Source organism: Molothrus ater, chromosome 12 (genome assembly GCF_012460135.2).
Source record: "Molothrus ater isolate BHLD 08-10-18 breed brown headed cowbird chromosome 12, BPBGC_Mater_1.1, whole genome shotgun sequence".
NCBI lineage: Eukaryota > Metazoa > Chordata > Aves > Passeriformes > Icteridae > Molothrus > Molothrus ater.
In genome coordinates this window covers 18,882,969-18,898,173 of record NC_050489.2, presented here as the reverse complement: position 1 = coordinate 18,898,173, position 15,205 = coordinate 18,882,969, and the positions used below count along the sequence as shown (strand labels likewise).

The 15,205-nt window shown below is 59.1% G+C and overlaps 1 protein-coding gene across 4 annotated transcripts in view; it reads left to right on the top strand.

The window, feature by feature from the left end:
* The window catches only part of GSE1 (Gse1 coiled-coil protein), a 102,153-nt gene extending 87,721 nt beyond the window's left edge, over nucleotides 1-14,432 (top strand). Inside the window, exons 4-17 of one of the 4 annotated variants that reach the window (XM_036390420.2) lie at nucleotides 2,466-2,665; nucleotides 3,998-4,179; nucleotides 4,302-4,499; nucleotides 4,889-5,080; nucleotides 5,573-5,883; nucleotides 6,230-6,554; nucleotides 8,194-8,774; nucleotides 9,287-9,399; nucleotides 9,976-10,246; nucleotides 10,350-10,472; nucleotides 10,580-10,948; nucleotides 11,858-12,118; nucleotides 12,494-12,597; nucleotides 13,477-14,432. In XM_036390420.2, coding sequence (XP_036246313.2) covers nucleotides 2,466-2,665; nucleotides 3,998-4,179; nucleotides 4,302-4,499; nucleotides 4,889-5,080; nucleotides 5,573-5,883; nucleotides 6,230-6,554; nucleotides 8,194-8,774; nucleotides 9,287-9,399; nucleotides 9,976-10,246; nucleotides 10,350-10,472; nucleotides 10,580-10,948; nucleotides 11,858-12,118; nucleotides 12,494-12,597; nucleotides 13,477-13,611 — 3,365 coding nt within the window. In that variant the 3' untranslated portion in view covers nucleotides 13,612-14,432. The remainder of the gene's footprint in view (nucleotides 1-2,465; nucleotides 2,666-3,997; nucleotides 4,180-4,301; nucleotides 4,500-4,888; nucleotides 5,081-5,572; nucleotides 5,884-6,229; nucleotides 6,555-8,193; nucleotides 8,775-9,286; nucleotides 9,400-9,975; nucleotides 10,247-10,349; nucleotides 10,473-10,579; nucleotides 10,949-11,857; nucleotides 12,119-12,493; nucleotides 12,598-13,476) is intronic. The other 3 variants (XM_054516164.1, XM_054516163.1, XM_036390421.2) reach the window with 3 other exon arrangements.
* The last annotated feature ends 773 nt before the right edge of the window (nucleotides 14,433-15,205 follow it).

Sequence of the window (15,205 nt, the reverse complement as noted above, 5' to 3'; positions counted from 1 at the left end):
TTCCACCCCTCCCTCCCTTCTCTGTTCCCAGTTCTCCGTCAGGGTCTCAGCTGTTAATTACATTTGCCTGTCAGCCCGGGCTGCTAATCTGCTATCGCCGAGCGGGGAAGCGGGAGGTCAGAAAACAAAGGTGACACCATCACACTGTGCCTCTTGTCATCTCCAATCCAGATTAGTTTCATTGACTAACTCCTGGCTGAATACCACCAGTTAATTATAACGATCACAAACCCTCCCGTTTAAAGCCACACAGCGAGAATTAAGGTTCTGAAGTAAGACTTTAGCTTCATTAATTGCCGGGCTCATTGTGATGGTATTGATTGTTAACGCTATCGCGTGGTGAGTAATGGCTTCCCAGCTCAGAGGGGATTAGGCTGCTAATTGTTGTTGGCCTTGCGCTGACAAGATAGACTTCAGTGGGTGTCAAATCGGCCTCCTTTGTCGGGGACAGCCTTTCTCCTTCCCCCAGCCTCGCTGCTCTTCAAATGAAAGCGTTTGGGAGCGACTCGGGAATCGTTAATCAGGGAGGGCGGCCGGCAGCGGGATGCTCCTCCTGGCCCCTGCTCTGCTGAGCATCCTTCCCACAGAGCGTCCTTCTGGAGCATCCTTCGCACCCTGCCGCCCTCCTGCTGCCCGGGGATGCTCCTGCTTCCCCTGGCATTCCCAGCCCCTGGCTCCCTCCTGCTGTTGTGTGGCCTGAGGACAGGGCAAGGGGATGAGGGTGCGGGGTGAGGAGCTGCTGGCACGCTCTGGGAGTGGCTGCTGTGCCCACAGGACACACTCAGGGGAGCGGCCTTGCACACTGGGAAGGTGATGAAACACCCTGCGCACTCAGGGACACCCTGCACACTCAGGGGACACCCTGCACACTCAGGACACACCCTGCACACTCAGGGGACACCCTGCACACTCAGGACACACCCTGCACACTCAGGAGATGCCCTGCACACTCAGGAGATGCCCTGCACACTCAGGACACACCCTGCACACTCAGGAGATGCCCTGCACACTCAGGAGATGCCCTGCACACTCAGGACACACCCTGCACACTCAGGGACACCCTGCACACTCAGGACACACCCTGCACACTCAGGAGATGCCCTGCACACTCAGGGGACACCCTGCACACTCAGGACACACCCTGCACACTCAGGGACACCCTGCACACTCAGGACACACCCTGCACACTCAGGAGATGCCCTGCACACTCAGGACACACCCTGCACACTCAGGGGCACCCTGCATGCTCAGGACACACCCTGCACACTCAGGAGATGCCCTGCACACTCAGGACACACCCTGCACGCTCAGGACACACCGTGCACACTCAGGACACACCCTGCACACTCAGGGGACACCCTGCACACTCAGGACACACCCTGCACACTCAGGGGATGCCCTGCACGCTCAGGCCTCTCTCCATGCCCTGCTCACTGCCTGGGAGCATTGCTGTCACCTCATCCTCTGAGCACATCCCACTCCTCACTCTCCAGCAGCTGATCCCTGCTGGCACGTTGGAATCTCCCCCTGACCCAGACTGTGGGATGGAGGGAGCAGAGTTTGGGGTTCGGAGCCCCCCAGGCTGCCCAGATGGGTTTGAGGAATGGGAAGTGTTCCATGGGGCAGACACCAGGCTCCCTGTGCCCTGGTTAATGTGGAATTTGGATTTCTCTGCTTTTCCTGTTCTCCACCTTCACTCCATTTCTATTTTCCCTTTGGAAATAGGGCCAGCATCCCTGGGGTGGGGATAACTTAAAGTACAGTTGTATTATGCAAATGAAACCAAAGCCTTGCCCAAGGGTTTCAGGGAGTCACTCCTTCATCCCAGTGTCTCCAGAGGCCCTGGCCTGTCCCTGACAGCTTCTGCAGCTGCCTTAAGGAGTCTCTGGGTCTGCCTTGGGAAGATGTGGCTGTCTGGGGCCGGCATCACATCGGTGTCACTTGTGCTCTGTGGGACCGGGGGGTTTGGGAGTCCTTGTTAAGTGGGAGCAAGAGGCTGCCCCATCCCACCTTTGGCACCACTGGGAACATCTGGGATGGGAGGATGGGAGACTTCCTCCAGTCTGGGAGTCTGGCAGGATGCTGAACAGCCTGAGTGCATCCCAGTGCCCCAGCCCTACTCCCTGCAGTGAGAGCAGGGTTGCAATGCAGCTCCATCCACTCAGCCTCTGGGTTCTCTCTTGGTGTCCCCAAGGGTCTTGGTGTCATTGGTCCTCAATTCTTTTTGCTAGGACTTGCCCTTGTGGTCTTTGTGCCTCCTTCTCTCTCTCAGAGATGGGATTTTGGGGTCCACATCCAAGCCCAGTGTCTCATTTGAACATCCTGAAAGCTGAAACATTCCCAGCTGAACATCCCAACCCTGAAGGGTTCCAAGTGTCCGCAGATCCTCCAGCTCCTTCAGAGGGCGTCTCCATCCATTTAACTCCCTTTCTCCTGACTTCCTTCGATCTCTGCTTTAATTCCAGGCTCTTCACTGAGCAGCGAGTCGTCCCCGGTGTCCTCTCCAGCCACCAACCACAGCTCCCCGGCCAGCACCCCCAAACGTGGCCCCATGGGCCCCATCATTGTCCCCCCGGGGGGGCACAGCGTGCCCAGCACGCCGCCCGTCGTCACCATCGCCCCCACCAAGACGGTCAACGGCGTCTGGAGGAGCGAGGGCAGACAGGTATGGCTGGGTTTGGGGGCTGCCCGGCCCCCCTGAAGGATGGAGGCTATGGGATATCGTGAATGTGCTGCCCACATTTGGTCCCCTCCCCTCCCTGCTGTGTCCCCGAGCTGGCGCCGCGCTGACAGCGTGTCCCCCGTTGTTGTCACCGGGGCTGCCATCCGGAGGGGAGGGCAAGGAAGGAGGAGGGAGGGAGGGAGGGAGGGGGGGAGAGCAGCTAATTAAGAAGCATCGTTAGTGGTTCTCCTCTCCTCCGCATGCTACAAGCAGATTCCCGGGGGGATTATGCCACTTGGAAAGACTAATTAAACCACAAAGAGAGGCGAGGGTAGGGGATGAGAAACGCCGCGGGCGAGAGGGGGGAGATAAATGGAACTGGGATCCCCGGGAGCTCAGAGGGGTGTGTGGGGTGTCAGGGTGCTCCCCAGCCCCGTGTCCCCCCCGGTGTGGGGGTTAACCCAGCGTGGGGATGTCTGGCAGAGTGTGGCACCCCAGCTGGGAGGGAATTAGAGCAGAGCCTGGCACGCACGATGGGGGACACCTCACCCTTTGTGGTGACCTTGGGGCTGGCCCTGCCCTGGAGGGATGGGATGGGATGGGATGGGATGGGATGGGATGGGATGGGATGGGATGGGATGGGATGGGATGGGATGGGATGGGGTGGGGTGGGGTGGGGAGGGATGCATGGGGTGGGGGATGCTGTGGGTGCCACCATCCTCCACCTCTGAGCTGCTGAATGGAGAAGGTGGGATGAAAAATCACAATTTTTAAACCAAAACTTGTCTTGCTGGTGGGGTCGCCCCGCTAATTGTCAGATCCCGTGGGGTCTCTTGTCACCCCAAGTTGTTCCCCCTTGCTGGAGGGAGTGACCTTCATGCTGACACCAGGGTGGAGGCTGATGGAAAGCAGCTGAGGCCCTGTGGGAGGGTGATGCTGCCGGGGGGATTGTGGGCTGACCCCTGGGTTATGGCCCTTATCAAAGGCCGGCTGGATTTCCCCTGGCTGTGTCACTCCTCCCCGGGTGATTAATAGCTCAGGAGAACAAAGCAGCCATAAATCTCCAGGCAGGTAATGGGTGTCTTGCCCTGAGCTCTGCCCCGGCTTCAGCACCTCCTTTCCCACTGGGGCCCCCCAGTGCAGCCTCCCAGACCCTCCCACCCCTCCAGCTGCCCTTCCAAAACCTGGATGCAGGAGATGCCCTGGTGGATGAATCCTTCCCTGGGTGCTGGTGCCAGCCAGGGCATGCTGGGGACCTCCTGAGGGTATTGGGGTGGTGACCCAGCAGTGATTCCCCATCCCCTGCTGTCCCTAATGCCCATCTTGGCCTTGCAGCAGGAAGCAGGGTCACGAGGCAGCAGCAGCAGCGCCGGCCGTGAGCGCCTCATCTCGGAGCCCCCCCTGACCCAGGAGAAGGCAGGGGGTCCCACTGTCCCCTCCCACCTCCTGGGGACACCCTACTCCTTCGGGCTGCCCCCCAGCTCCGTGGTCCAGGACTCCCGCTTCCCTCCTCTCAAGTGAGTCTGCTCGGGACGGACGCAGGGCGAGGGTGTCCCCTGCGAGCTCTGCTCCCACCTGGGGGAGGTGACATCTCCCCAGGGGGACAGGGAGGGATGGTGACCATGTCCTTGCCCCCCAGCCTGCAGCGGCCCGTGCACCACGTGGTGCCTCCCAGTGCCGTGACCGAGGATTACCTGCGGAGCTTCCGTCCCTACCACACGGCCGAGGATCTCCGCATGTCCTCCCTGCCGCCCCTCGGCCTCGACCCCGCCACTGCTGCCGCCTACTACCACCCCAGCTACCTGACACACCACCCCTTCCCTCATCCTGCCTTCAGGTGGGCCTCGGGATCCCTGGGAGATACCTCTGGATGAGCTGAGCTTTGGGGTATTGGGAGGTGGGAGCACTGAGGGCATTTTGGGGCTCCCCGTCCCTTTCTTCCAGTAGGAGCAGCGGTTTCTAGGTGGGTTTGGGGCACTGCCAAGTCCTTAGAGTTTTAAGCACTGGTGCTCGTAGTTCTCAGGCAGATGCTAGTAGGGGTAAGCATCAAGATTTAGGGCCAGGCATAGTGGGGTATCTAATCCTAGTTTGGGCCCTGGCTTTCATGGAGTTTAATTAATCGTTGTTCTAAGATCTTCTTTGATGGGGAGGCCTTATTGGCCCAGCTGGCTCCTGGGAGGGGAACTGGGGGGTTCTTTGCCTGTCTGAGCATCCCTGTCTCCCCAGGATGGATGAGTCGTACTGCCTGTCAGCACTGAGGTCCCCCTTCTACCCGCTGCCAGCGCCGGGCTCGCTGCCCCCCCTGCACCCCTCGGCCATGCACCTGCACCTCTCGGGGGTCCGGTACCCCCCCGAGCTCTCCCACTCCTCCCTCTCTGCCCTGCAGTCCGAGCGCATCTCCAGCCTCGCTGCCGAGAGGTATGGGATGGTGAGGGGATGATGGGGAGCTCCAGAGGATGCTGATGGTGAGGGGATGATGGGGAGCTCCAAAGGATGCTGATGCTGGGGGGATGGATGGGGAGCTCCAAAGGATGATGGTGGGGGGATGATGGGGAGCTCCAAAGGATGCTGATGCTGGGGGGATGGATGGGGAGCTCCAGAGGATGATGATGGTGAGGGGATGATGGGGAGCTCCAGAGGATGATGATGGTGGGGGGATGATGGGGAGCTCCAGAGGATGCTGACAGAGGACCAGGGGTGGTTTTGGGGTGCTCTAGGAGTGCTGGCAGATGCCTTAGGGATTTGGGAGTGCTGCAGAGGGTGCTGGCAGGTGCGCAGGCATTGTTTGGGGGTGCTCTGGAGGTTCAAGGGTGTTCCAGGGGATGCTGGCAGGCACCCAGGGTTGATTTTAGGGGTGCTCCAAGGGGGATGTTTGGGGTTGGTGCTTTTGTTTTTGGTTTCTCTCTGCAGGCTGCAGATGGACGAGGAGCTGAGGCAGAGGGAGCGGGAGCGGGAGAAGGAGCGGGAGCGAGAAGCCGACCGGGAGCGGGAGAAGGAGCGGGAACGGGAGCGGGAGCGCGAGAAGGAGCTGGAGCGGGAACGGGAAAAGGAGCGGGAGCGGGAGCTGGAGAGGCAGCGGGAGCGTGCCCGGGAGAAGGAGCTGAGCATGGTGAAAGCCATGGAGGGGCCCTTCCTCCCCGTGGCCGAGCTGCACGGGCTGCGGGGGCACCCGGCCGAGGAGCGGGGCAAGCCGGTGGAGCCGCTGGCGCCCAGCAGAGCAGGTAACGCCCGCCTTCCAGAGCTTGCCTTGGTTCCTTGTCCCCTCCAGATGGCAAAGCTGAGGGGGTCGGTGGCCCCGGGAGGTGGCTGGGGACGGGGATGGGCTGTCCTGGCTGCCAGATTGCTTTGCCAGGAGCCCAGCTGCGGCAGCAGTGCCTGTGCCATCTGACTCGGGCTGGCCTGGCACCCTGCCCAGTGCGTGCCCAGCAGCTGGGCTGGCAGCGAGTGGGCAGCCCCCTGAGCTGAGCTCTGACCAGAGGCTGCCCCACAGCTCCAGGTCCCTGCTCACCCCAAAATCCCCCTCTCTGTTCCACACCCCGACTCTCCATCACCCCTTTTCCACCGCAGACAAGCTCAAGGACTCGGTGCTGCCCACGCCGAAGCCCATCCAGCACCCTCTGCACCCTCCACCGGGCTCCCACCACCCCGTGCCCAGCCTCATCCCCAACCACAGCGTGTTCCCCCTGCCCGGGAGCAGCGCGGCCACGGCGCTGCTCATCCAGCGCACCAACGAGGAGGAGAAGTGGCTGGCCCGGCAGCGCCGGCTGCGCCAGGAGAAGGAGGATCGGCAATCCCAGGTGTCGGAATTCCGGCAGCAAGTGCTGGAGCAGCACCTGGACATAGGACGTGCCCCCAGCCAGGCTGAGCCCGAGCACCGGCCCGAGCACCCCAGGTAGGGATGGGATGCTGCCAGCCCCGCTCCAGGGATGGAGATTTCCCCCAAAACTGAGCTGTGTTTTCCTGTGTCACTGCTGTCCTTGCTGGAATATCTGTATCTTAAGCTGGAGAGGGACTTTGGACAAGGGAAAGGAGTCATAGGACAGGGGGAATGTGTTTATATAGAAAGAGGGCAGGGTTCTATGGGATATTGGGAAGACATTCTTCCCTGTGAGGGTGGGGAAGCCCTGGAACAGGGTACCCAGAGAATCTGTGGCTGCCTCATCCCTGAAAGTGTCCAGTGCCAGGTTGGACAGGGCTTTGAGCAATCTGGTCTTGTGGAAGGTGTCCCTGTCCATGGCAGGGGCTGGAATAGGATGATCTTTAAGGTCCCTTCGCCCAACACCATTCCATGTTGCCGTGATATGACGATTTATAGGATTTTCCCCCCAACCTGTGGCTGTGCCCACCCCGTTACCCACTCTGCCCCCCATCAGGCATCCACCACCCCTCGGCCGTGCCCCTCACACATCCCATGAGCCAAAGCCACAGTTCCTGGCCGGTGCCAGCGGGTTCCTGCCACACGGTGCCAGCCAGGCCGGCTGTGCTGGCAGCACCAGGCGTTCCTGGTGCCCGACATCTGCGCAGCGGCAGGCGCCGAGCCCGGGAGGTGGCCGGGGGCCAGCGGCGAGTGGCCAGGTGCTGCCCAGCCACCAGCCCCGCTAATTGCAGCTCCCCCCTCCCAGGCAGTGGGGCTGGGCTGTGGATGCCTCGTTTGGGGGGCGCCTGCGCCAAGCCTGGGCAGTTTGGGGGGCGGCAGAGCGTGCCCACAGCCCCGGATTGATTGACAGGGCCTCGCTCGCCCCCGTGGCTGAGCACTTAAGCGGTGCAGGCTCATCCAGCCAGCTCTGCCGCCTGCTCCCTTTGTTATTTTTGGGTATCCAGGGGATTAGCGCGGCTCATCGAGGATAATAAGGAGCGGATCTTGGGGCAGCACAAAGGCGAGCGCCCGCCGCGGGCTCCCTTCCCCATCCGCTCCTCCCACCCCAAAGCGGAGAGGAGACAGCAAGGTCACCCCCAGACACCTGCAGCTGGGGATATTCCATCCCCATCCTTTTCCTGCATCCAGTGGGGCAGCAGAGGGATGGATCCCGGGGGTGCTCCCCGCCGGCGGTGACTCCATGGCGGCGCTGGGCTGAACTCGCTGCTCCGTGTGCCGAGCTCTGGGGCACTGGAGCGGAAAAGTGTTAAATGCACAGCTTGGGCACATGAAATATTTATCCTGCAAACGGGCTGGCTCCGGCTCCTGCTGTCAGAGGAAGGCTGTGCCGGGGTGCTGCCCTCGCCATGGGGCTGTGGCAGGACTGGTGGCTCGCTTGTCCCCACGCAGGGGTCAAGGCTGGGGTCTCCAGCCCTGTGCTCCTGGGATGCAGCCACATCCATGCTCAACCCGCCCATGCAGAGCCTTAACTCTGCCCCCATCCCTCAGGTTTGTGGCATGGAAGGGACAAGTAAGGCAGCCCCACGTGCACAAACCCCTCTGGGTGTTCCTAAGAGCCGTGTTTCTCCCCAAAATCCCCCGGGGCTGGAGCGCTGCCAGCTCTCCACTGGCAGTGCCAGCTCCTCACCGCTCCGGTGCTCTCCTCTCCCCGCAGGTTGGGATCGAGCCGCCACGAGCCGAGCAGCCGGGAGCCGGGGCAGCACTTTGGCGGGCCCCCACCCCTCATCTCCCCCAAACCCCAGCACCACCCCGTCACCACGTCCCTCTGGAACCCCGTCTCACTGATGGAGAGCCCCCCCGACCCTCCCCGGCGCCTCCCCGAGCCCCACGGCCTCCACAGCCACCCAGCGCCCTTCGAGCCCGGCCGCCAGGGCATCCCTCTGGTGAAGGTGGAGAGGGTCTTCTGCCCGGAGAAGCTGGAGGAGGGCCCGAGGAAGAGGGATGCTCTGGAGAAATACCCCCCGGGACGGGAGCCCGGTGCCCCGGAGCACGGGACCTTCACCCACACCCCCTTCCTAGCTGAGCTGGAAAAGTCCACTCAGAGCATCCTGAGCCAGCAGAGAGCCCAGGCCACCCCGTTCCCCGAGGCCACCAAGCCCAGCTCGCCCTACAGGCCCCCCCAGCCCCGCGCCCAGGACCCCATGTACATCTACGACGAGTTCGTGCAGCAGCACCGCAGGCTGGTCAGCAAACTGGACCTGGAGGAGCGCCGGCGGCGGGAGGCCCGTGAGAAAGGTGAGGGACCAGGGATGTCCCCCCTGGCACCGGGGGTCTCCCAGGGGTCTCCCGGGGATGCCGACGTTCCCGCATCCGCGCGCTTCGGTAAACCCTGTGCTGCAGACGTGCCCGATGAATAAATGATGAACTGGAGCTAATAAGAGGGTTTTAAATATTGATGGGGCTGATGGAGTGGGGATGAGAACAGCGGCGAGGAGGAGACTGAGAGCTGGGAGGGGCTGGAGTTGCTGTCCCTACTCCAGTGGGATGGGGTGGGATGCCAGTGTCCCCAGCCTGTGCCCCGTTGACTCCCTGCCACCCTTCCCAGAGTGATGCCAAGAGGATACACAGGGATGGGTGATGCCCTCCGAGGTGCCACAGCTGGAGGAGGGGGGACAGGGCACCATCCCCCACATCACTCCTCTCTGACATCCTACCCTGCTGCACCCCTATCCCCAGTGGGGTTCCCTGGGGTCCCAGCAGGTCCCCAAGGTTTTCCCAGCCTCACACCAGCCTCTCCCCATCCCCAGGGTACTACTATGACCTGGACGACTCCTGTGATGACAGCGACGAGGAGGAGGTGCGGGCCCATCTCCGCTGCGTGGCTGAGCAGCCCCCGCTGAAGCTGGACACGTCCTCTGAGGTACTGGTGGCACCCCTGTCCCCTCCCTGTCCCCTGGGGGAGCAGCCCTTCCTTGGCACCAGTTCCCAGTGCCCAATGCAGCCACCATCCCCACGTGTGTGCAGAAGCACCAGGGGGTTAGAGATGGGGATGATGAGGATGGTGGTGGAGATGGGGATGGGAATGGGGATGGGAATGGGGATGGCAGTAAGGATGGGCATTGGAATGGGAATGGGGTTGGAATGAGGATGAGGATGAGGATGAGGATGGGGATAGGAATGGGAATGAAAATGAGGATGAGGGCAATGGACATGAGGATGGAGATGGGGAATGGAGATGGGGAATGGAGATGGGAATGGAGATGGGGATTGCAACAGGCATGAGGGTGGGCATGAGAATGGGAATAGGAATTGTGATGAGGATGGCAGTGGGCATGGTGATGAGAATGGAAATGGAGATGGGGATTGGAACAGGCATGAGGGTGGGCATGAGAATGGGAATAGGACTGAGGATGAGGATGGCAGTGGGCATGGCGATGAGAATGGGGATGAAGGTGAGGATGCTGACCCTGCTCTGCTCTGCCCCTGCTCGCCCCAGAAGCTGGAGTTCCTGCAGCTCTTCGGGCTCACCACGCAGCAGCAGAAGGAGGAGCTGCTGAGCCAGAAGCGGCGCAAGCGGCGGCGGATGCTGCGGGAGCGGAGCCCCTCTCCGCCCACGGTGCAGAACAAGCGCCGCACGCCCTCGCCCCGCCTGCCCCTCTCCACCCGCTACAGCCCCGACGAGATGAACAACAGCCCCAACTTCGAGGAGAAGAAGCGCTTCCTCACCATCTTCAACCTCACGCACATCAGCGCCGAGAAGAGGAAAGGTAACAGCCATGGCCCGTGCACGCTGGGGCCGGGGGGTGCCGTGGGGGATCTGCCTGGGGCCCTGAGCTTGCTCTGCTGAGCTGAGGCTACACTAAACCTCAGCTTCCCATGCTGCAGACAAGGAGAAGCTGGTGGAGATGCTCCAGGCCATGAAGCAGAAGACGACGCCGGCCGCCGTGGTGGTGAAGAGCTCCCCGCGGGACAGCCCCGGTGCCCCCAGCACTGGTAAGTGCCCCAAGTCCTTCCCCTGGTCTTGGGTTGGGGGGCACAGCTTTGCCTTGAGGGGCACACACAGTCCTGGCTGCAGCCAACTGCTCCTCCTCTTCCCAAAGAGCCTCCAGTGCCTCCGCTCCTGCTGGACCTGGATAAACCCGTGGGCATCGCCGTCTCCGTGCCAGAGGTGCCGAAGGTGGCAGAAGCCTCCAGGTTAGAGCAGCTGAGACCCCAGGAGCCAGGCAGGCCCAAGGAGTCGGGCACGGCGCCGGAGAAGCCCCGGCTGAGTGATGGGCACCCTGGGAAGAAAGCTCTGAGCATCCTCAGCTACGTCAGGGGTCCCCTCCCCAAGGACATCCCGGTGCCGCTGTCCCACAGCATGAACGGCAAGAGCAAGCCCTGGGAGCCCTTCATTGCTGAGGAGTTTGCCCACCAGTTCCACGAGTCGGTGCTGCAGTCCACGCAGAAGGCGCTGCAGAAGCACAAAGGTAACGTTGGAAGTCGTTGGGAACTAAAGTCACTTAAAGAATCACCAGCAGAAGCATCAGCAAAGCCAGGTTTAGGGTAAAACCAGTATTGCTACAAAGTTCGTTGGCAAGGTTCTCTCTCTTGTTTATTAGATGGTTAAAGCACTCTGAGGAAAAGCAAACAAAAATGCAAAGTTGAATAAATAAACCCCAAATAACCTGTGTGGAGGCTGGAGGAGGGGGAAACAAAAGGATAGGAAAGGGTAAGGACAAAAAGGAATATGGAAGACCCTCGTGTCGAGTCACAAGTTCAGAGCAGATCTCTGTGTTAAATTGAGCATGGACTTGATCAACAGGTTATGGTTAAAGGCTCAACAGCACTTAACAGCATTTAAACTTAATTAATAATTTAGTAAGGGGTTCATAAGGAATTTACTATACCACAAAACAATAACTTCCTTACAGGCCTAACTTCCAAATCTAAAGTAGTTAAGAATCCAGGAGAGTAATATTCTGAACTGAGTGCCACATTGAGCCCTTCTTGAACCCCTTCAGGGATGGGGACTCCACCAGCTCTCAGGGCAGCTCCTTCCAATGTTTAACAACCCTGCCAATCAAGAAATTCTCCCTGACGTCCAGAAAAAGCAGCAGGGATGCAGGAGGCCGGTTGGGTACTGGGATATCACCCTCTTGTCCCCCCACCAGGGTTTGGCACTGGCAACCTCATTGCTGAAGCTAAAAATTAGGGATAATACAGCTCCAAAGCCTCCAAACTCACTCCGTTGGAGTGCTTGAAATAAATAAAACCACTCCAGCACACCAGGAGTGCTAAAACCCCCCCTGTAATCCCCCAAAAAGCCTGGGAAGGGTGGAATAAATGCCTTGAGGGGCCGAGGGGAGTGGGCAGGGGCTGACTGTGGCTGCCCACAGGGGGGACAGCGGCGGAGCAGAACCACAAACTGGACACCTCCATCCACTACAACATCCCCGAGCTGCAGGCGTCCTCCCGCCTGGCCCCGCACAACGGCACGGCCGAGGCACCGCCCCGGCCTCTGCCCCCCCTGCCCCGGGACTCCGCCTCCGAGGACGAGGAGGAGGAGGACGAGGAGGAGGAAGAGGAGGAAGATTACCCCAGGCCCAAGTGGCAAGGGATCGAGGCAATTTTTGAAGCTTACCAGGAACATATAGAAGGTAAGGGGTGTCGGGCAGGGAGGGTCAAATGCCAGTTTGTGCTTTGGGAGGTGTCACTGGTTTCTGCTGGGATGGGCTGGGGAAGCACTGGGGGGTCTCCAACAGTGCAGGAGCAGCATGAAAGCAGCAGGCACCGTTGTTGTTTTTGCAAAACTTAATGTATGTGTGAAAAATCAGTGTATTCACAGGTGCCCAGTGTCCTCCCTGGGGGACCTAAAGGTTCCCCACAGGCAGTGCCAGGGTTGGGAACACTCTGGGATGCTGGGGGCAATCACTGCTGGCTGGGCAGAGCCTAGAGCAGGGCTGGCACCCTCTGTGGGTGGTGCAAGGAGCTGGAGGAGCCGGTGCTCAGCCCTTGTCCTTTGGCTGTTGCAGAACAAAACCTGGAGCGCCAGGTGCTGCAGACACAGTGCCGGCGGCTGGAGGCCCAGCACTACACCCTGAGCCTGACAGCTGAGCAGCTGTCACACAGCATGGCGGTGAGTGGGGATGGGCACCCATCCCCTGGGCACCCCATCCACCTGGGCTCCCATCCACCTGGGCACCCCATCCCTTGGGAACACATCCCCTGGGCACCCCATCCCTTGGACACCCCATCCCTTGGACACCCCATCCCTATGGCCTGCCATGTCCTGGTCACCAGGCTCTGTGGGTGCCCAACCTTCTTGGGATCTTCTAGGGCACCCCAATCCTCCCACTGCACACCCGTCTACATGCATTGCACCCATCCTGTGCAGTGCCCATTCCCTGCCGTTCCCCATTGCCCATCCCTTGCCCCCCACCCCATTCCCCCTGTAGTTCCCCATTCCCTGCTGTATCCCAAACCCTCCACTGCCCATTCCCTGCAGCCCTCATTCCGTGCATTGCCCCATCCATGCACTGCCCATTCCCTGCTGTATCCCAAACCTTGCAGCGCCCTTTCCCTGCTGTATCCCATTCCCTGTAGCGTTCATTCCCTGCACTGCCCATTCCCTGCCCTGCCTGTTCCTTGCAGTGCTCATTCTTTGCACTGCCCATTCCCTGTGGTGCCTGTTTCCTGCACTGCCCATTCCTGCACTGCCCCATTCCCTGCAGTACCATTCCTTGCAATATCCCATTCCCTTCACTGTCCATCCCCTGCTATATCTCAAACCCTGCACTGTCCCATCCCCTGCTATATCCCAAACTGTGCACTGCCCATCCCTGCACTGCCCATCCCTGCACTGCCCATTCCCAGTCCGTTCCTTGCACTGCCCATTCCCTGCCACGGCTGTTTCATGCGCTGCCCGTTCCCAGCAGCACCCCCACCCTCTTCCCCTGCCGTTCCCCCTTCCCTGGAGCTGTCCCTCTGACCATTCCCATTCCCTGGCTGCCTGCAGGAGCTGAGGAGCCAGAAGCAGAAGATGGTGTCGGAGCGGGAGCGCCTGCAAGCCGAGCTGGATCACCTGCGGAAGTGCCTTGCCTTGCCTGCAATGCAGTGGTCTAGGGGTTATTTCAAGGGGTATCCCAGGTGACGCTCCTTGGGCCAGGCCGAACATATAGTCTAGAAATAATAATCTATTTTATTACCTTGAATATTTAATATTTTTCACTGGGAGGTTTGAAGCTACGAAAATAAAATTAAAAAAAAAAAAAAAAAACGGACGGAAAAAACCAAAAAAAAAAAAAAAGAAGAAGAAAGCCCAAACCACGGCAACAAAATCATTAATAATAAAAGGAAGAAAACAAAACGAAAAAAAAAAAAAAGGAGAAATAAATAAATGGAGAATGTGCCATGCATGAAGCAAACGGGAGCCGGGAGGAGCCGGGAGCCCATCCCACGGCCAGCAGCCCCCGGCATGTCCCCTCCTGTCCCCTCCTCCGGGGGCCACGGCTCTGAAGGGCCCCCTCCACCCACCCACACTTTATAACGCTCATTTTTGTTGGTTCTTTGTTTTTTTTTTTTTTCTAAAAAAAAAAGAAAAAAAAAAAAAAGACAATGAAAGACTCCACCGACAACACTAAACCCGGCGGGGCCCCGGGTGCTGCCGGATCCCGCTCCCAGCACGGCACCCCCAGCCCGGGGCTTCCCCTGGAAATGCACTTCGCTATCAAAAAATAAAGTCAATAAACTGGTTGAAGGTCCCTTTTTGTTCCTGGTTGGTGGGGAAGGGGCAGGGACACGCGTGGGGTCACTTTGTCACCCCGGCTTTGGGATTGAACAGGCGGAAAAAAAAAGAGAAAAAAAAAAAAGGTGCTTCAGCCTTGTACTGTGTATATATATTAAAAAACAACAAAGTTTTGTATGTTTTTATTGCTTTAATTATTGTTATAAAAAGCTTGCCTTTTTTTTTAAGATGTTTCTGCTTTTTTTTTTTTCCTTTTTTCCCCCCCCTGCTCCTTCTCCCTCCCTGTTTTTACTTTCTTTCTAGTTTGTTTTCTTTTTTTTTTTTCCTTTTGGCAAAAGGATAAACTCGCTTTTAGTGTTTGTACTGCTGCTGGTCGGGCCAGAAAAGATATTGAAATGTTTTAAAAAGAATTGAAACCCAGGAAAAATAAATCTCCTTTTCCACTGGGGCAGATCCTGTCCCACCACCAGGCCCTCGAGAAGCTGAGCCCTTCCACCCTCCTGTGGTTTTGGTTTTTATTTTTACCCTTTTTCTTTTGCTTTCTGGGGCTTTTTCTGCTCCAGCTGGGTCGTCGTGGGTGTCATGGTGCCGAGTGGTGTCTGAGCCTTGCCCAGGCTCCATCTGCCAAAGGAAAAATCCCAAGGAATTGCGTGGAGAGGGTGGAGGGTTCAGGGGTGGGTGGCACTGGGGTGTCCTTGTCCCCCCCCCCGAAAAAAAATTACCAAGACAATCAGAGCAGCTCTAAAGCAGTTTGGGCACAGGGAGAGTGGGTCCTGTGGGGTCTCTTGGTGGCACTTTGGGGACAATCCATGTGGAGCTGTGCCCGCAGGCGGGCAGGGATGTCCTGGTGCCACCAGGGTCAGGCTTGGTGCCATTTTTAGCCACTTGCTAAAAACCAGCGTGTGCCCCGCCTCCCCTCCCCCGAGAGAGCCTTTTTATTTGATTGTTATTTTTAAATTATTTATTAGAAATTGTTTTTAATTCGCCACGAGACCAGCTC